This window comes from Pomacea canaliculata, linkage group LG7 (assembly GCF_003073045.1).
Source record: "Pomacea canaliculata isolate SZHN2017 linkage group LG7, ASM307304v1, whole genome shotgun sequence".
Lineage (NCBI taxonomy): Eukaryota > Metazoa > Mollusca > Gastropoda > Architaenioglossa > Ampullariidae > Pomacea > Pomacea canaliculata.
The window spans coordinates 12,498,219-12,519,681 of NC_037596.1; the positions used below are offsets into that span (position 1 = coordinate 12,498,219).

At 36.1% G+C, this 21,463-nt stretch overlaps 1 protein-coding gene and 1 long non-coding RNA gene across 2 annotated transcripts; both read right to left on the reverse strand.

Annotated features, from left to right (window-relative positions):
• Positions 1 to 7,185: 7,185 nt before the first annotated feature.
• LOC112567448 lies at positions 7,186 to 10,393 on the reverse strand. The gene is made up of 4 exons (XR_003099840.1): positions 10,140 to 10,393; positions 9,203 to 9,448; positions 8,423 to 8,943; positions 7,186 to 7,822 (listed from the first exon to the last, which is right to left on the reverse strand). It is a non-coding gene; the product is annotated as an uncharacterized LOC112567448 (long non-coding RNA).
• Positions 10,394 to 16,491: 6,098 nt separating this feature from the next.
• LOC112568570 lies at positions 16,492 to 21,235 on the reverse strand. Its single transcript, XM_025245902.1, has 7 exons — positions 21,228 to 21,235; positions 19,335 to 19,353; positions 18,422 to 18,474; positions 17,963 to 18,151; positions 17,414 to 17,494; positions 17,202 to 17,279; positions 16,492 to 16,562 (listed from the first exon to the last, which is right to left on the reverse strand). Exons 4-7 carry the CDS (start codon positions 18,147 to 18,149, stop codon positions 16,492 to 16,494), a joined length of 417 nt encoding a protein of 138 aa, XP_025101687.1. The 5' UTR covers positions 18,150 to 18,151; positions 18,422 to 18,474; positions 19,335 to 19,353; positions 21,228 to 21,235.
• Positions 21,236 to 21,463: the final 228 nt, after the last annotated feature.

Here is a 21,463-nt window from a genome sequence, read left to right on the forward strand (position 1 = left end):
ACAGAGCCCTGATGTTAAAACTGACCCTTCTCCTGGTGGGTCTACAGAAATCATGGTTTACCACTGTCAAGCGACCAAAGTATGCTTGATTCGGGCATGTAGGTAGACATAAAAACTTACTGAATTCAGTCCTCCAGGGATACGTGGAAGGAAGACGGCGTCAAGTTACACTGGTTGGCGTACGTGACGAAGTAAACAATCCACCCAGTGACAGACCTCCTAACAGGTCTACACGACAATTTCTTTGACGAGCCTTACAGCTTCTGTCTCAACAAGTATCCCCCACACTACACACCCCAGCTCCAGTCGGTCCCTTAATAAGAAAGTCCTGATAAAATTGATGATGTCAGTAAGTCCGACTAGGGCTGTTTGGTTAACCAAGTAAATGAATGTGGCTATATTTTCTTCACATTCTTTGATTAAGGCGATTTAAATGAAGGATTCAAACTTTCAAAGAAAGCTTATTAACTGCCAGTCTCAAGTTCGTTCTTGGAAGTAGTCATGTATGTGCAAGATGTTGAACTAGAGATATCTGCGTATAGGAAGTACTCGCGATTGTCGTGGATGAGTGAAATAAGATAAGTACAAATGGTAACCTTGGAACACACTCACTATCCCTCTGGCACACATGCGCGCGTGTGAACACACACACTAAACTTCATAGATGTCGTGTTATACTTTTTATTACACTTTTTAATTTTTAACATCCCTTCAGCAAAGTAAAACACCATGATGACTTAAGTGTCATATAAACTATATAATTTTTATAACATAGCAATAAAACATCGCAGAGGCATGTGTGAACCAGAGTCTGTAATAAAGATTGGAGGAAGCAGACGGTGAGAAAGTCAGACCACTGGTCACAAAAATAGTAATATTAATTACTCTTTTCTTAACTAGTCAAACACTTTATAGACTATTAATTAGTAGATTACAATAAGAAAGAAAGAAGCAGCTCTAGCTTTATCAGGGGCAAGTAATCAACCCTGTACACTGCAGCCACATCCATAGTTTGTCCAACATTTTCTAGAGATCTCAGTACAGTACAGGATATTTAGCCATTCTTCATTGAATTTGTGCCTAGAGCCTAAGTAGTCATTTTTCCGCTTTATCATGGAGAAATAGCATATACAACTGTTAAATTACAGACTAAATATATACTAAACTCTGTCATCAAATGTGTCTGATGGTAGCTGAAAGCTATTAAATCACAAAATTATCAAAACAGAAAGAATAATATTTTTAATACAAATCTCCAAGTCATTTAGCGAAAGCAAATGGTTGTAGTAAAGTGTGTGAAGCATTGGTTGCACAAGTACACGTGGATAATTTAATTAACAAACTAGAAAAAATAATCATAATCAATTCGTGAGACTTATTTATAAACGTTTTGGGACACCTGTGAAATGCCATCTATCAACAAATGAAATAGGTACAAGTAAAAAATAAAAACTTGTTTCTTGTTATAAAATACTCGCGGTTATATAAGTAAAGAAAAGGGGAGTCAAAATTTGTAATACATCAAATATAGAGACCAAAGGCTTGATGAATGATACTTTCTAGCAGAGGTAATAGAAAACTGATGCAGGAATCCATTGCAGTGTTAGCTAGGACTTGCATGGACCGCAAGACTTGTAGTCAAGAACCTGCTGATGATCATTAAAAGTGCAGAGTAAATGGAAATCACAAGAACTTTAGCCAACACTCTTTATCCAGAAGTAGCCATTGTGCACCAAAATAATCTCACTACAACTTGTAAACTTGCTTGTCAAAACAAGCTAAAACAGTGTCTCATTCAGTGAGATGAGTTTTATTCAGTTCCAATTTCTACATTTAAATGAGTAATTACCACCGCGTCTTCTTTTGTTTCTTTCTGTCAATATTCATACATCAGTCATTCCTCCTTTAATTTTTTTTACTGTCTGTCTTCTGTTTGTAGTCTTGGAGTTGCCGTGATACAGCCCTAGTTGCTTGCACGGCATAAAACACCAACCAACATTGTAGTCTTGGGGAGGTGGAAGATGTTGGTGGCTTTGATGTCGGCGTGCTGTGTTGTGTTGTGATGCTGATGGTCGTCGTGGACGAACTCTAGGTTGTATAAAACTCCGTCTGCGTACATCAGTCGTCAGCATTCCTACCACATGATGGAGTATCCTGTAAAATAAATAATAAATAACATAATTCATCATCATAAAAACCAATCTCTCTTATGACATTAAAGCAAAAAGGTTGGAGCAGCAAGCAGTCCCCAATGTGTCCGTACAAACCAAAACGTTTTTATGTTTTTCCCCTCCGGCTTAGTACTGAAGAGAAAAGACTTCTATTATCATATTTAGTAGAGCAGTGTGACTGTAGTTATCAATGTTTTATAAGTTTGAAATGTAATTTTATAATTTCTTACTAAAACAGGACGACAGTTACTTTAGTTTTTGTGGGTGAGAGTGCTAGTTTTTGTAGGCGTTGTTTCTTTAGGGCAGAGAGTGTACCTTTTTTGTAAAAAATGAATGTGTAATTAAAATACACAGGGCCTACAACAGACAGGTGTAGTCTGTCGTTCTGTAGGAACGAAAGAGCGTGAAAATGTCTGGATGAATGCGTGTGTGTGTTAGCACGAATGTAAGCAACCGAAAACAGCACGTGAGTGAGTGATATGATTTGTGTGATGTGACTAGTGTGAAGGCAAGCAAATGTGTGATGTTGCTGATATTGTTTGTAAAGTATTTAATCTCGCGTAGACATTTTTAGCGATTCATTTATATTGATACAAAGATATTGTTTATGTTTATTTGTTGGTGGTTGCTTGTGGTCAACGTGTCGGACCATTTCTATGGTGTGCTGCTCAGCGGTTATACATCAATACCTGCTGGCTCGGCGTTAAATATCTGTACCACGATCTTCTATTTAATTTCCTCCCAGGAGATGGGGAGGTTCATAATTTAGAAATAATTCTACTTCACAATTTTTATACGATTGCTCTGTTAATTTTAAATTTCCATGCATTTCGTTGACCACAACAGTTTCATAATTCCCTAATATTTCGTTAAATCGCTACGGTCTCTTTACTGTAATCGGATGAGAAACGAACCTAATACATCTAACTCATCAAAGTCAATAAGCAAGGTATTACAAACATAAGCATCTGTCCTCAACTCAGTGTCATTTTATTACAAACAGCTTCACTCTCGACTTTAAGACCTAAGTACGCGTGAGTCTTATCGCCAGGAAACACTCTTGCTATTCTCTGTGAGAGCAAGGCAACATTTCTTGATAAACTCTAAATATTATTACAAGAACAGTCTTTCTCTCTCTGTAATTGTGTTTATCAATCTGTTCGCTTTTTTTCGGCGCGTCTGCTTGCCTGTTTGCCTCTCTAGGCTTTTCAGTCTAGTTTATTTGCTTTAACAATACTTTCTTTCGACGTCCTTTTCTTTCTACATTCCTTTATGTGCTTCTACTTCATTCTCTCTTTTCATCGTTCTTTTTGATGTTTGCTGATTTTCCCGTTACTTAAGTTCCCTGACATAATAGTCTGTTATAGATCGATGATTTTGTGCATGTAATATCATCCATATTGATGAAATCTTGAAATAAATCTTTCTATTCTCATCTTTATCGGAGTTATCTTCATGACTATCTAGACTGGGTGCTTCCGGTTATTAATAGAACCTTTAACTGTTTTTTTCTTGATTAGAGTTCTTTCGTCTTTCCAACTTATTGCTTCGTCTCTCCTTATAATCTTACTTTATATTCACAGTACTTTGTTCCTCTTTGTGCAGTTTTATAAATAACATTGGTGATAGCAATAATAAACAGTGATAGAATGATGGATTTGTATATCTAATTACTTACATGTCACATCAATGGGTATCTGCAGCACTGTCTGTCTGTGTAGACTTTTATCCTGAATTTCGAGATATATAGCAGTGATGGACCGAGTGAGCAGCTGTGAAATCTTTATCTCCCAGGTCCTCATGGAGCTGGTGAAGTAGCGACGCTCCGCTACACACAGTGTGTCATCTCTGACATTACTATATAGCACAGTGAAGTCATGAGACTGCTTTGGCCTTATTAAATTGCACAGAAATGATCTGTTGTTATTATGGCACACTTCAACATCGAGATGTGTTGTGTCTGTAGATACTGAATTTTCGCTAATATTAAGAAGATAACTAATATTTAAAAAACTGCCTTCTTTTTGAGATAATATTTCACTGACGTTTACATTTCCATCTGAAAATACAGAGCATTAAAAAATTAATGATGTTTCAAAATTATTCTCATCGTTATTTGCTCTCATTCATTTGTACGAATGCCAAACAGAACAAAATAACCTGAGTAATAGTTTCTCTTTGCTACACTCGTGATGAGGAAACTGGTTTTATTTTTATTGTTTTTTTAATCTTAGCACATTTCATTTACTTGATTAAAATATTTTGTATATACACAAAAAGACTTTCAATGAATTAATATTTTATAATATATGGAAATACATTTAATCTGTTAATGCAAGCAAACGCTATACTTAGTGAATCAGTCTGTTATTAGTATAAAAAATTGTAATACATTTACAAGGAAATGTTTGATTGAATACATTCACTAGTATTAGAAAATAGCACACTTGAAGAAATGTCTCCATACTTAGGCTCATTAGACGACTGTATGTTGGGTTTAGCGGTGTGATCATGATATAAGTAAAGCTTTGCCAGAAAACTGAGCAAGTCCTTTACTGTTAAACTCTTGGCATCCGGACAAGCTTTTAGTTTCCTTGTTCAGTTAAAGCATAGTCAAAGTCTCTGTAGAATTTGCTAGAAGGCATTCTGTCTTTTTGGTAGCATTAATGTATGCATGCTTCATGGATAGAGTTAAATGAAAAGGTATATTTGTTTATGTTTATAAAGTATCAGAAATATGATAAAAATGAATGTAATTTTATAGCATATTTACAAATAGTTGCTTGTTAAATATTACTTTTGTATGAGAATGATGGTAAAGTTCCACTGAAATCGACCCCAGTTTTTTTGGTCTTTCTTGTATTTTGTATATATGTAGCTTGTTTATCAAAATAGACAGACCGACAGACAGCTGTCACTTGTTTATCAAAGATCAAACATGCAGTGGCAATGAATCGCAGATTTCTTAAAAGTGATGTCATAAAGGTGAAGCTAGTTTCACCCACCCTAATGCGACTTGGTGATTTCGAGCAAAGAATTAAGGGATCGAGTCTGTTTTATCGACATTGAGTTTGAGTTGGTTTTTTTTATTGAAAAATGATCCGTGAATGTCAGTGTGTTAGATGGGGGTGGGGTGGTGGGTGATAGGAATGTGTGTGAATATGTATATATTCTAAATATCTCAACACCCCTGTCAGGATGAAAAAATCGAATATTATCAAAAATTCTGCAGTGTGTACCCTCCCACCCTGTTTGGCGCTGACGCTGGCTGGGTTACTACAATACAAGCAGACAAGAAGAATAAATGTTAGCCACGGTCTGTACTTGATTATTTCCTTTCTATTCCGAAATAGATTTTCCTTAAAAATTAATATATATTGCAAGGGAAAAAACATCTTTATTGACTAAATTTTTAGTCCCTCCTGCAGCTGCCTTGGCAATGCCAGAAAAATTATTTTGCCTGCTTTGCAGCCATAGGGCTGGGCCTTGCCCTAGTCTGTTGTAGAAGGAGGTAACAAAAGGAGTCCTATAATCGCATCAATCACAGCACTCACTTCTTATTATTATTTAGTTTAAGCGAAAGTTTAGTCTGCCTTAAGAGAAATATATCATATATTGCTTCTACTCAATGAAAGTTCTTCGAAGTTCAATCCGTTAATATTTTAAAAAAAATATTTGTCACTTTTCTGAAATACTTTTTTTAAAAATCAAATAATAATATAAAAAAACCGGAAGTAGCACTTTTGAAAATTTGAATGAACAGCGGTTATTTAACGGTTGTATCCCTGTGTTGTACTAAAAATGCTCGCTGCCGCAAAGATAAACCACTTCATTCTCAACAAATAATAAAACACTCCTTTATACTTTTCTTACATTTTTATTTTAACAGTTGTTCCCTTGTCCATGTGTGAAACTCTAGTCCGTTATACAAACAATTTATATATTTATATCAATCGGGAATTTCCGTGCATGGCAGGGGCAGGCCTAGGCTTCTTTGACTAGATATTTCTTGGAAGCTGGTGGTTTTTAAGAAACTGGAGTTTCTCTTTATGGAATCTGACACATACGGGAATTGCTGGTCTTATAGTAATCATTGCGCTGTTTATATCTTCCTGTCAAGCATGGAAATAGAAACCCTCTGCCATGCTAGTAAACACATTTAAATCAAATCTTTGTGCACGCTTTAACAAATGTTAGGAACCAATATATTTTTAATAGCAAGTTTTATTTCATTATCTGTTTATGCAGATTTAAAACGAAAATACTGCAGCATCTGAGTATTAGTAGCAAACAGTGTGAAACTTATCAATACAATTTTAAGTAAACAAAATCCAAGGTGCTGCAGCTCTTTATGGGAACTGCCTGTGGTGAAAACAGAAGTCTTGCTGGCAGTGCTGAAGCTAACTCAGCATGGTATAAAGTGTTTATTAGTGTGATAAGTCACATCCTGTCCATGTAACATAGAATGGTTCTCATAGTAATACATGCTGCCATCAGTTTCATCTGTAAGCTTGTCTGCAAACACAAATATCACACAAGGAAAAGAAGTTATGACTCTAGCTATCAGAAATAATAATAGTAATAACAAGTAATTCAGAAACCAATAATTCAGTTTTGTGAATCCAGCACTTAAAGCTGTTTTGTGACAGAGGAAATTATGGCGCTATTACTACTTTATTACTATTACTATAATTATTACCTACTGTTACTTCTGCTGATGCTGCTAATACCATTACCACATGGTTCAGCATGAGGTAGACCATGTCATCTTAGCTAGGAGCACATCAACCTTTGACCTGCTGTATTTTATAGCATTCATGTATATCATTAACTCTATATGTCTCACTTTATACTTTTAATTTGACTTTTTACTATTTTTTTTCTCCCAAAAAAGGATGGGGTATTTGTCTTTGCTTGTAGGTCTGCTGGTACTGTAATTGTCAGGATTACTTCTTTTGAATGTTACAGTAAAAATAAATATCAGAACACTGGAGGTAAAACAGGTAGAAAAATATTTTCCTTGAAATGAGAGTACATTTATTTCTGTAGGTGATCTGTTTCAGTGTAAATGTGAGGATCAGCGCGAGGTCAAACACTGAACTGTGACCTGTTGTTGTGCCTGACATAATCCAATATTTTTTCCTCCCACACACATCTCCCTTCCTCACACAAAAGACAAAAAGATAAAGCATAGCAATAACAAGCCATTTCTTGTATGTAAACTGATAACATCATAGGTTTAACCTGTCAGTGTAAAATATGCTGTTGATAAAATAGGATAATTCATTGTTTTTAAAATGTATCCCTCAAGATTATATCTGTGGGTAATAACATTGAGCTCACTTAGTCTGTATCAGAGTACAATATGATCAATATTGTTTTAGAAAGACTGTGAAATCCTCAAGGAAATTTTACTATTTGCTAATATTTATTAGATAAGCACTGAAGAGTATAGTGGAACAAGTAGTTAAACTAAGAAACATTGCATTAAATGTGTTCTCATGTAGTATGTGCAGAATGAATTATCCAGAGGTCACACATCTTGTTGTCATGTTTACAAATATACAAAAGTTCTTGGGCTGCGTTACCTCGTATGTGTAGTCCTTTGAAGATTCGCAGTAAAATTCCTGTAGTCACCATTCACACACCTTCTGAAACAAGAAAAAGGATGGATTCAGTGTCTCCTGCCTTTGACCTAAGATGTCAAAACATTCTAAAAATATTTTATTAGCAATGACTAAAATTTATTTTCCAGCACATACCACTGATATAAATAAGGATGTGATTACAGGTCATATGCTGGATGAAGTTTGCGCTTGTGTAACAGAGTTATTAAATTATCTCCCTTAGAACAAGAGATTGTTATTTGTGTCAACACACGTGTGGGGATCAGGATGAGGTGGACCAGAGTGTCTCCACTAGGAACACATCAACCACTGATCATTCTGATTTAAAAGTTAATAATTATTTACTAGAAAATTTATAAATTACAAAACAAAAAAAACTTCTAAATCAAGCATTGTGAATTTATTTTTATTGAGAATTTAAAGATTTCAGGCTTGTCTGTCCTCTTGTTCTGAATTTGTTTTCTTCATTTTGGTTTTCGCGATGTTATGCAGGACACATTTCTATTGACTATACTATTTTCTTTTTCTGTATAAGGTATTCCTGATGCACGTTTAATAACCTGTTTCAAAGTAAGTTTGGTAGTTGGTAGTTTTAATCACAATGTATCATGTTTGAGAGTATACCTTCTCCCTGCTCTTGATTTTTTTATGACGCAAAGCAGAGTTCCCTTTTCTCTATAATGGCATTTTCTTCAACAGTACAGCTCCCTCTCCTGACGCCCTGTCCATCAAACTTAACGCTGCATCTGTTGTCTGCATTTTCTGCAAAAAAATTCATTGGAGGATTAATAGTAATGTTTTAACTCCATGATGTTTAAGCATGGTCTATTAATGTTATCCCTTACAGTAAATGTTATGTTACACTTTAATATGTAATGTTTGCAGAGTCAAAGCAGTTCTTAAAAGATAAAGCAAAATAAAGGAACTCAGTTGATTGATCTCATTGTTCAGATTGTTTCAAATGCCTTCATGTTTTGTATTCTCAGATTGAACAACTTGATACTTAAGTTAATTTTACAAAATCCACGTTATTATTCATAAGTATTATTATCACTATAGTTTCTTTTAAATAACTTGACTTTGCCCTGCATGTAGGAAATAGATGAAGAATAGTGTCCACACTGCCTCTCCATCATTTTCAGCACCTGTAGGAAATAACACAAAAACAATAATTTACAAGAGGCGACGTAAAGAACACTAAGCTCTTTTTGAAAGGAAACGAAAGACAAGACTTATTATAACTTTAATTGTTTTTTTTTAAAAATATTTTTTATTACAGTGTTGAAATTAAGTGGACTCTTATAAGAGTGGTGATTTACCGTAGTAATACTATTTAAAACAGCTAGTGAAAACACCTAGTGTACTATTTTGATGAGGAAAAGTTTTGGAAACAGCTTATCCCACCTTACATCTGCTGTGACATTAGGATATTTTCTTTCTTGATGTTTTGTGCCAAGATATTATTCTTTCTTTCTATCTGACCTCGGCTATCGAAAGCTGTTGCTGGTAGACGATGACTAGTCTGAGGTTAAACCCGAAGACAGATGGACCGTTCTCCGGAAGACATTTCATTGGCTTTTGAGATGAGACGAGAGATGAACATCTCGCTGGCATTTGTAATCACTGAGCCGGAAAGAAGAGACAGCCTGTCTGGAAGCGATAAGCACTCGTCTCTAAAAATAATGAAGGAGCCTAAGCTCTTGTGACCGAACTGTGTAATTCTATTCTTTGGACATTCCCTTTTGAGTCAGCTTGGTCAGTAAATAGGCCTGAGCTGCTTTTACTAGAAGTTTATTCTATTCCAATTTTAACTTATATATGACTAAAACACCGTTACTTTTGATTGAATGAATAATTAACTAATCAGAGGAAATCAGACTTGCTTACTGCAAATAACCCAAGCGTCATACCCAGCAATAAATTTTATTAGCATCATTTTTTTCAGTCACGTAATAGTGGATTTTCCCTGTTTGACTGTAGCAGGACCTACATGCAGCTTATATTTTGTCATCTCTGTAAAAGGGAAGTGAAACTACACACATGATGAGGAGGAAATTACACTGATTGTGACAGGAAACTTAAGGTCAGAGCTACTTCCACCTCTCGCAATACCTTTCACCAAATGGTTTTTCGCCATGTAGTCAGACAAGACTTATTATACCTTTAATTGTGTTTTTTTATATTTTCAGTACAGTGTTGAAATTAAGTGAATTCTTAAGAGTGGTGATTTACCGTAGTAATACTATTTAAGACATATATATATATACTATTTTGCGTAGGAAAAGTTTTGGAAACAGCTTATCACAACTTACATCTGCTATGACATTATTGTATTTCCTACCTCGATGTTTTGTGCCAAGACATTATTCTTTCTTTCTATCTGACCTCGGCTATTGTTGGCAGACGATGACTAGTCTGAGGTTAAACCCGAAGACAGATGGACAGGTTCTCCGGAAGACTTTCCACTGGCTTTTGAGATGAGACGAGAGATGAATATCTTGCTGCCATTTGTAATCACTGTGCCGGAAAGGAGAGAGAGCGTGTCTGGAAGCGATAAGCACTCGTCTCTAAAGATAATGAAGGAGCTTAAGCTCTTATGACAGAACTGTGTAATTCTACTCTTTGGACATTCCCTTTTGAGTCAGTAAATAGGCCTGAGCTGCTTTTACTAGAAGTTTATTCTTCTCCATTTTTAATTTATATATGACTAAAACACCGTTACTTTTGATTGACTGAAAAATTAACTAATCAGAGCCAATCAAACTTCCTTACTGAAAATAACCCAAGCGTCACACCCCGCAATAAATTTTATTAGCATCATTTTTTTTTCCAGTCACGTAATAGCGGATTTTCCCTGTTTGACTGTAGCAGGACCTACATGCAGCTTGTATTATGTCATCACTGTAAAAGGGAAGTGAAACTACACACATGATGAGGAGGAAATTACACTGATTGTGACAGGAAACTTAAGGTCAGAGCTACTTCCACCTCTCGCAATACCTTTCACCAAATGGCCTGAGTGATGATGAGTCTGTTGGGCAAACTGTCTCTGACTAATATGTCAGTAAAAAGGAAAAACAAACACAAAATTAAAAACCAATAACTTAAGTGTCGTACTTGAAATAGCTTTGTATAGGATTCAAAGGGGTTCGTTTCGAAGACATATTTTCATTAACTTGTAGGATTGTTTATACATTGAAACTTTTAGGATGGTAGGAATTTCCGTGGAGGTGGACGACCATTATATTCCCATGATTAGTCATTTGCATAGACAAAATTATTTTCCCGTACTGTCAATTAACCTAAGAAGAACTATGAATTACGAGGTTTGCACGAAAATAAGACAATCCAAACATTAACCCTAAAATGATTTGTAAGGATGTTCGTGATAAAAGCTTTTCTCCACCACTAGTCAAGATCATCAGCCCAACAGACGTAATTCGTTCTTTCGACATAAAATAATATAAAACCTGCTCTTATTCACGAGTAAACATGGTAGCATAAAAATACTGGCCCTATGGGATGGGACTGTAAACAATTACAATTAAGGGAAGCTAGGTCTTTCCTGGAACTCGTTGCCTGATGAGAAGAAAATAGCTGAAGAAATGTGCCCTGGTGAAGTGCCAAGGACCTGACGTGGAGTGGAGTGAGATCACCACAAGTGGGTGTTGTGTGCATCGCTTCTTCCGAGAAATTCCCAGTGCTGGGAAAACCGCCAACATGATGGCCATATCTGGTCTGGATTATTAATGGATCAGTGTGGGAGCTTAGATATCTGTGAACCTTAGTCACAAATACTTTCCTGGTGGGTGTATGTGTGTGACTGTGTGTGTTGCTTTGTGTGTTTGTGTGCGTGTGCTGGCGTATTTATTCCATGTGTTAAAATATACCGCCATGCATTACAGCAATAAATACACAGGGTCGAAAGAATGTATATTAAATAAAGTTATAAATTAAAGTCACGCTGGTACACGAACAAGGAATATAGGCATCGGATGCTTTAATGTGGTTTAAAGTTGAAATAATAATTCTAAACCTTTAGCTTTATTCACTGGGATCTGCGATGGACACGTACTTCCAGCCAAGTAACAAATACCATTGTTCTTGTTCTCTGTTAACTTACATATCATCTTTAATAATAATAACAATAATAATAAAGCAGCTAATTTTGCTGTTGGACGAAGGTTGGAGGAGGAAGCAGACGATCAGCTGCAGGAAATGTGTACACAAGAGACTTGTCTGAAGGCCAGCAGTGAGGGACTCAAAGATAGTCTCTGTGCAAACCCCTACAGAAGAGGATATATATAACGGGGTCTGGCAGTTTGCCCAGTAAACAACTGCCTCTTGTACCGGTCAACGTGTCCTAGACAGGATCTGAATACAAGACAACCAGTCTGAACACTTAGCCTTGTAGTTACTTGTTCGCCGCAGTATTAGAGGAAAAATGAGGACAACAGCTGTTGAAGTTCTGGTCATCAGAAAATATCCGTAAACCCCATGTCTAAAAGGAACAAAATGTCATAATAATCAAATAAAAAGACAAATATAATCAGTTAATGTAACTCTTCAAGTTATTTTATTAAAGTAAAGGGCTATTGCGGTGTTGGCGCAGAGTCAAACATGATGTCAACAACAGACTGTAAACAAGCTGGCACGTGGCATGAGCTGTAGCAAGTGTAGTCACATGCTGCACAGTCATCACAGGGCAACGAGGTACATATGGAGGTTTTCATGAGATAAATTAAAAAAACAACTGATGCAAAAAATCTATGCGTACGAATTATTTACATCAGCCGTTGGTCGATATCTGGAAAACTCTATTGATCACCAGAACCTTGTATCAAACATGTACACAAAGTAAGTAAACACAGAGAGATGCTTAATGTTACACGATGTACAGTTAATGTGAGTTTAGATTGTAAATAACATGACTAGTGTAGAGGACGTGGAGACCACATGTTTGATTCTGGATATTTTCCAGCACAGACTAAATAGAAAGCTGATGTAGAAATCCATTTCAGTTTTGCCCTCGATTTGTGTCGTCTGCATGACATGTAGCCACAAACCTGTGGCTGACCATCAACAGTGTAAATAATAATGAGTAATAAGGCAGGGACAAGAGGTTTAGTGCACATACTGCAGTCATAAATAATTATTGAGAATCAAAATATGCTCCATAGAACTTGAAAATTTTTGCTGGAACATTTGATGAGATTTTTGGATATTTAGCCATTTCTGACATGTTGTTAGAGTGAGTGTACTTCTGTGTATGAAGTTGTTAGCGCGTATGTGTATGCTTCTTAGGGATAAATAAACAGACGGAGAGACAGATGGGATGGAAAGAGAAATACTTACGAGGTTTTAAATCCTTACAATCAGGACACACTTCTTCAAGGATTCTTGTAATCTTCACACTTGCAATCCCAGTATCATATTATCTTAGTTTAATACGGAAAGTATTAGTCGCGTCTTTAGAGCTCTAAGGATTTGTCTTATTCACTAATGTCTAATGTGAAGACATCGTTTAGCCATTTAGCGAGAAGTAATTTATCGCGTGTTTGTTTGTGTGTTGTGAGTGTGTAAATGATTTTAAAGTGCAAGTGATGCCCGTTAAATGTGGGTGTTAATGTACCTAAGGTGTATTGTGGGTGTTTGAGCCCACTTTCAGTAGTGGGACAAAATGCCCTACACATCTTCTATAAAGGTTTATAAAGCCATAAGTTAAAGTGGACTCGGTACCTGACACACCCTCAACAAAAGCAATGAAGAATATATAATTCAGATGCTTTAATGTGATTTGATGTTTCAAAAAGAATTCTAAACCCTGTATCTTTATTCACAGGGAGCTGCGATCAACAAGTACGTCCAGCCAAGCAACACATTTCATTCTGCTTGTTCCCTTTTGACTTACATATGCATCTATACAATAATAATAAATCAACGCATTTTACAGCTTAACAAACGTTGAAGAGGGGAGAAAACGATAAGAAATTCAGACCACCAGCTACTGGATATATGTACACAAGAGACTTGGATGAATTTGAGCAGCACAAGGCTCAATGATGGCCACTGTGTGAATCTTTAGAGGCAAGGATGTAACAGGGCCTGGCAGTCAGCCCACCACACAGCTGCTTCTTGTAGATAGAGGACAACTTGTCCTAGACAGGATCCGAATACAAGAAGCCCAGTCTACACTGAACTTGTGTTCAATCTTGTAGTTCCTGTTTGCTGCAGTATAACAGGAGAAATAATGTAGGCAGCTGTTGAAGTGATGGTCATTAGAAAAAATAATCTGTAAACGAAATATGTCTCACGTTAACTAAAAGAAAAAAATGTTATAATAATCAAAACATAAAAAAGAATATGATCAGTTCATGTAAAGTGTGAATGTAAATGGCCATAGTGAGGTTGGAGTATAGTCAGACAAAATCTCAGTAACAATCAAAATCTGTGTCACGTGACGTGCCGTGAACTGCAGCACGTGTGGGTCACATGTTGCACAATCACTAATGAGGTACATGTGGAGGGTTTTCTGAGACAAACTACAAAGCTTATACGAAAATCCATTCCTAGGAATTATTTACAACAGCCGTTGAGCGACACCTGGAAATTGCTATTAATCAGCAGAACCTTGTATCAAATATATACACTAAATAAAAATAAAGATTTATTATGTAACAAGATGTACAGTTTATGCGAATAAGGATCGTAAATAACATGAGCAGAGTAGTCAGGTATTGTAATATGGAGACAAGGCTTGATTGTGGATATTTTCTAGCGAAGACCAACAATGATGCGGGAAAAAATTCCAGTATTTGGCAAGATGTGTGTCCAATGCATGACGTGTAGTCACGTGGCTCATCATCAGCAGTGTAAATATACAATGCTGACTAATGTGGGAATGGCAAGTGTTTTAGTGGACATACTTTAGCCATAAGTACTCATTGTGCCCAAAATATGCCAACTAGAACTAAAGCAAGCAAGAACATTATGTGTATATAAATGCCTACTTGTATTATACATTATCATCTCTCAGACAGAAATTCAGAAGCTCGACACATGATACATTGAATACCTTGGGTCATGAGATAGTTCACACCGGATATGAACAGCTTGTGCACTTGGCTGGAGTGAATTACAATTTTTGGTAAATGCTTATCTCCCTTAGTGTTACACTATTAATTAATGTCAAGTTAGCTCAGTACATAATTAGGATCATGACACAACACGCACTGACAACTTCCAAGTTCACTCTTGTGTTTCTAGCATAGTAATCGGATCCCAGTTAGAAGAAAGGAGCGGAAAAAAACTTGAACTTTGGACAAATTTAACATTTTGACTTGTGTTGGTGTGCGAGAGAGAGAGAATACAAACAAAATATACAACCAGGACACATTGAAGGATTCCTGTAACCATTACACTTTACATTCATTAAATCCTGTTAATGTGAGATTAATAGGGAAGGTATTGGAGGTTCTTTAACAGCTGTAATAGTGCAGAGTTTAATCAGACCCTGTTCAGTATTGTACTCGTAATTAGAATTGTTGTCTTCTAAGCACAAGTTAAAAACAAAATATTTAGCAAGACTATTTTATCGTGAAGTCCTCTTTCCTTTCCATCCCGTTCATTATTTAGTAATACCTCCTTTACTCTTTCTTTGGTCTGTTTATTTTCTGTTTGTAGCTTCGGGGTTGGGGGACGATGGCGGTGCTTTTGATGTCGGCGTATTCAGTTTTTGTTGTGGAGCCGATGATGTCCTTGGGCGAACTTGTGGTTGTAAAGTCTAGGTCTCCGTAAATTAGTCCATCAGCGTTTCTACTTCCGGATGGCTTCTCCTGTTACACGAATAATAAACCAAATAATTCGTTATCGTAAAATCCATATTTCTCTCTCCTAACTGAATAACAATGGTTGAATCTACAAAAAAGAGACGAAGCACATATATTTGTCGTAGTGATAAGTACCTAAATTAATACAAATAGATGTATGCCCGATGTAAGGGAATGCATGCGTGAAGAAGTGAAGGTGTGAGCGAGGATAAGTAAATATTGGGTAAGTAGACGTATAAATCTTGAGTGAAACTGAGTAAAAACAGTCTCGTGCTCATAAATAATCCACCACTACATTTACAATTTTCGTCACAGTTCAATCGTCAATGAACTCAATGAACTAACTAATATTTATTGGAGACTTCGTGTTATTCTATTCTCACTCTGTTGTTTTACAGTAAGTGGAATGTGCTGTGGTCCTTAACCACGAGAGGGTCAATTATGGGAGTAGTATCTTTTGGACTCATTGCCAATGCCAGCGTCCTTTCCCATTTCAAGAAATCCCTATTTTGAGATACATTTAGGGGTTTTCACTTGATGTCACGTATTCTCAGAAATACTAATTCTCTGTTACATATAAATCAAGATACTTGAAGAGCACTCCTAATGTTCTGCAGAAAATTTCGCTCACAAGGAAGTTAAATATTCTTTCAATTCTTGCAGCAAGATGAGATGAGTGAGTCACTGTTTCAATTTTGTGAGAGTAAAGGTTAAAGTCCAAGTAGTGTCATGATGGCGGCTTTGACAACGATTTCGAAATTAAACGAACGTTACAACTTCAAGGTTAGGGATGTTAACCCTGACCAAAAGTCCTGATAGAAAGCTAATCATGCTGAGACCTCATAATCCCATCCGCAATGGAATTCACTGCATGCTCACCAGTAACATCGTTGTTTGGGCTTCATCGCTGACTTTGGCTAGAGGTGCCTTGCATTCTGCAAAACATTAAAATAAATACTGAAATATATATTATAATACAACAAGCATCACTTAAATAATTCCTCTACTTCTACAAATGTTTTCGGCCAATCTAGAAGGACATATCTATATTCCGTATTTATTTATTATTTACTGGCCATGTCAGGTTCGATCGTTAGCATTTTCAAACACAGCTATGAACAGAAAGAAGAATGAAGACAATGATGATGTTGATGATGATGACATTGATGTGTCGTTTTATTACATACAAAATAGCGAATACACTCTTAACTTAAAGCCCTCATTGGCCATGATCCTAGTCTAAGTACAGATTAACTAAAGTGTTAACTCTAGGAAATATTTCCCGGTTCCTTCTTTAAATCAAGCTTTGAGTTGATGGCAAGTGCAAGTGGCTGTTGCACAGAACAGACTCTTATTTCACAGAAGAAAAGAAGAAAGTTGTTCACCATGAAGCCGTTATTCAAAAGTCAACTATGTCCCTACTGTCTTTCTGTCAACCCGTCTGTGTTACCTCGTCCGCCAGCACACTGCTTCATTCATTCATTTTCCCGCTCACTCGCACGTGCACCCGTCCATCCGTCTTTTTTTCTTTTTTATTGGCTCTGACATTATTCGCTGTAATATTTGACACTGACCTTTTTTTGCTCTCTTCTTTTCTTTGCGAACGTCTCTTGCCGAAACATAGGTGTCGCCCCGTGAGTCATCAGCTCCAACTGACAACCAAAAAGAGTTTTTGTTATTGTAATTTTATATGTTACCTTATAGATTGGTAAATTTGGAAAATCAGACTTAAAGTTTGTCAAGTTTAATACAAAGTTTGAAATGAACATTGTTCTGTTTGTCTCACCTTGTTTTTTCAATCGTTTTTTCTCTCGAACCTCAGGTGCAGACACGTAGGTATTCTCTTCTGCTCCCAATGATGCGTTACCTGAGTAACAGCAAAACGTTCCCATGAAATCCGACCATGCTTTTGTCATTGTCAACAAAGAATTTCTTTACTGCTACTATAACCCCTGTCTTAAGTTTTTTTTCCCTTTGTCTGTGTCTTTTCCCTTCCACACATGCTTTTATCCACGGCATCACGTATCTTTGTGGCTTAATGAAGACATGTCACAATTGCTAATAAAAGAAAGGCCAAACACAACAGAGGTATGTCAAAGAAAGCAAGGGCACTGTGGCTTAACGTAGACATGTTCATTACTTTTTTCCTACCAACAACAAAGGCGATAAAGGAGGACCAGCTATGATTATTATCTATATTCTTTTTATAGATGTAAGGCTTAAAAAACAATTTTTCTTCCAAGATATCCTATGCATTCATTTGAAAGTTACATCAAACTGATTCATTAAAGTCCTACTGAAGCCAGAGTAAAATAAAGGTCCTATGATAGCTCACGAGAAACATGATGAACATCAGCAGCAGTGACTCGTGTCTGCGCGTGCTGTGAGCGTGGAGGGCGAGCTGGCATCTCCGACATGGTCAGTGGAGGAAGAGGGTCTCGGGTGGGAGGACTACACGTGTGGATGGCGTGGTTGTTGTTGTTAACAGCTCCACTCGTTTCATACACATCATTGACAATCATACCTACAAAGAAAAGAAAATGTCTGTATTAAAAGAATAAATATCCCGCAGACTGAAAAAAAGCCTTAATGACGATTGTAGCCTTGTAAGATTAGTTCTCTTCAAAAAGAGCGTGGGAGTTAGAGAACATAATTCTACTTCTTTCTTGGAACTCTTTTTTTTTTCTTTTTTTTTCGTTTTCTTTAAGAAAGCAAAACAAAAAATGAAGTTTAAAAAATGGACTAATTTAATGTAATAAAGATAGAACTAATAATATAGTTTATAATCACTTACTTGCACAACTTCCTCGTCGATTATCATTCGATCCACGGTTTCCAACTGTATGTCTACAGTTTGATTAAAAAATATTGTATGTTCAAAGAGTACAAATATACCTATTGCTTTTAATCAAAAAAATATAAGGCTTTTATTCTGGTAATTGAAGATTTATAGATGAACTGTAAATTTTGTTTTTAATATTAATATTAGTAATTAAGCAAAGATGTCTACAACTTTGAATGACATTTAACAAAGACATTTACAAACTTTTTATGTAATCTTAATCAGATTAAAAAGCATTTTATTGAATTCCGTTCAGGATGCCATCTTTTTCCATAATAATAATATTAGTACTCAAAACTGATAATCAGCACATTACTCTGTATACTATGTGTATTTATGATGTGTACTCCATCTATAAATAAATCTTCGTGATCATTTTTATAATTCCCAGTTCACAAGCATGTGGGTTTCGAATACATGTGAACCCAGCAATAATATTAAAAGATTAGTTATGGCATAACGCGTTTTTCAGTTGTCTTTCCCCGTGAGTACAAGAGGAAGGAAGCACCTCATGCTCATTAAGGTGTTACGCATGCGTGGAAAATGACAATATTGCGTGAATGTCCGAAGGAAATCGATAAAAGTCTTTTAAAAGATTTAAGTGAGATGGAGATACTTTACAGAAACTCGTTTTACAAACCTTATAAACAAATCAAGACGGTCAGTCGAATCATAGTGACTTTACCTAGGGGATAGTGCGCTAGGGATGATCTACCTGTCCACGTGTACCTGTCCAGCCAGACAATGGGCAAGCAAGAAAGTCATGCAGCAGATAGAAGCTATCGGGAACATTCATTAATTCAGCAATCATTCAAGTAAGTCCTTATGTCGTGAATGAGTGTATGAAGTCATAAAAAATACAAACCTATTTGTCTCCACTGATCCTGTTGGCCACATTGGAAACACAAACGCAAAGCAATATCAGAATAAAACTAAACACAATCAGGTCTCTTAATCGACAAACAATTTATACATGAAATTAAATTATCTACTAAAGATCTGAGAACAAGAGCAGTACAATTGTAAATAATGTCGAACAGTCAAAGATCATACAATAATCCCAAAATAAAATACCTTTATAGGGCCTTTCTACCATATGTCTTTATGCAAAAGGCAGATAACTCCACACCCTCCTCCTCGAGCTTCATTGGTTGCATTGATTACAATATTGCCCCACTATACTGCCATCGTCTTCACGGTCTTGCCCCAAAAATACCTTGGCAAGTAATGACTAATCGAGTCTACTAGTGTTTCCTTCCTCTGTGTGCCACCCATCAGACGGGAGAAATTCATCGACAGCTAGTTTCATCCTCAGGCCCCATGCTCGGACTTGTTTTTCTCTGTCTCTTCGAACTGTGCTTACATCAAAAGCCTTCAAATTCAGTCTCGAATTTTTTTTTAAAAGAAAAACCTTGCAAAATTGGGCGTACAATTCTGATTATTCCTCGACTCTTCATATACTCACTCTTTATGGTCTCATCTGTCTGCTAAAGATTAAGTTTATTGTAGAGCTGACTGTGGGTTTGTTTATAGCTTTTTGTGTTTATCGCTTTGATGTTATATCCGGGTGAATAAATTCCCTTTACACATCCAATCATAATTAGTAATTTTACAACGAATGAACTAAGAGTAGAAAGAAAACAAGCACGTAGCCGCCTTCAGAAAAATCATTGCTTTAAAAATGTTTTTTTCTTGTATCTTAGCCTGAAGGAATAATAGATGTGAGCTTAATATGTTTATAACAGCAGGCGGCTAATAGTTTTAGGAAGACTGGATTCTATATTCCATCCTTACGATCAATCATTAAGACTGCAACATCTTGTAGATCGAAACCTATTTCTATTGGTTTTCTCTTAAAGAGTGAAAAAAATTTCTTCTTTCTTCTAGGGTGGAGCTAGTGACCGGTGACCCAACGAAGCCAATGAAATTAAATTAGAAAACTTCCTAGATATAACACAACATAAATCAGAACAGCTCAGGGAAGAGTTAGGCAATCACTGGCCACACATGCACACATGCACATCTAAGTGAACCACTAAAGGTAATTATCATCTATCAACCGGACACAAAGTAATTTTTTTCTATTCCTCATCTTATGACCTTTAATCAGTCTAAAGGTCTTGGGTATAGTACTCTTGGTTTAACCAGACCTAAGTCCATGCAGCTAATGAAGGATCAAGGAACAAATGAAACCTGTTATTGGGATGAAATGGTTTCTGGTTTTTCTAAATTAATGAGGTAAGTAGTTATTATCTAAACTCGAATCCAAAAATATGTTAATCATTGTTCGTGTGGGTGAAAACTTTAGAGTAACGCTTCTCACTGCAAGTGTTATTATGGAAAAAAGTACTTAGTAGTTATAAATAGACGTTTTGAACACGTGATAAACAATCTTCTGTACAGTTAGCATTTGTGAAAGTGGTAAGCTATTTTTAAGATAATATCTGTCAATTTCGTCTTTGCCATTGTCATCGTCGTTAGCGTCATCATCACCACAAAATCAATCATATGTAGTAGTTTAACACCATTAATAACGGTTTAGACGTGTATTACATATAGTAGTTCTGTGTAATCAATGTGACTAGAATCCAAAAAAATAAAGAAATACCCGAGTTTCACCATCTGGTAAATTGGACTGTGTTACTTTTTGGAAAAAAATATTATTGAAATCTAGACACAAATAATATCGCGATGTTTATAGAGAAAGAGAGAGACAGCAATAACTTTTTTTCCTACCACTACTTTTAAAAAGTCTTACCATATCTCTTCTCTGTGACCTTTTTAATTGCAAGAGAACTAGCAACAGCGATCAAAACAACAGCAGCCACAATGCCGCACACGAGTATGATGTTGATTGTCTTCCATAAAGTTAATGCTGGCGATTGCTCTGGCGCTGAAACAACAAAATAATTATATTTCCTAATGTGTACATTCTTCGTGTACATTGTCATAGCTTACAAATAGGTTTTATTCAATGTTCATACATCACACTAT

Bases quoted from the DNA above. Each gene is read 5' to 3' on its own strand.
- LOC112568570 (XM_025245902.1), bottom strand. From the start codon at position 18,149: ATGATTGTCAATGATGTGTATGAAACGAGTGGAGCTGTTAACAACAAC. The intron at 17,280-17,413 runs GTGAGACAAACA...TTTGGTTGTCAG, and splicing joins AAAACGATTGAAAAAACAAG to TTGGAGCTGATGACTCACGG. The intron at 16,563-17,201 runs GTCAGTGTCAAA...AATGTTTTGCAG, and splicing joins AAAGAAGAGAGCAAAAAAAG to AATGCAAGGCACCTCTAGCC.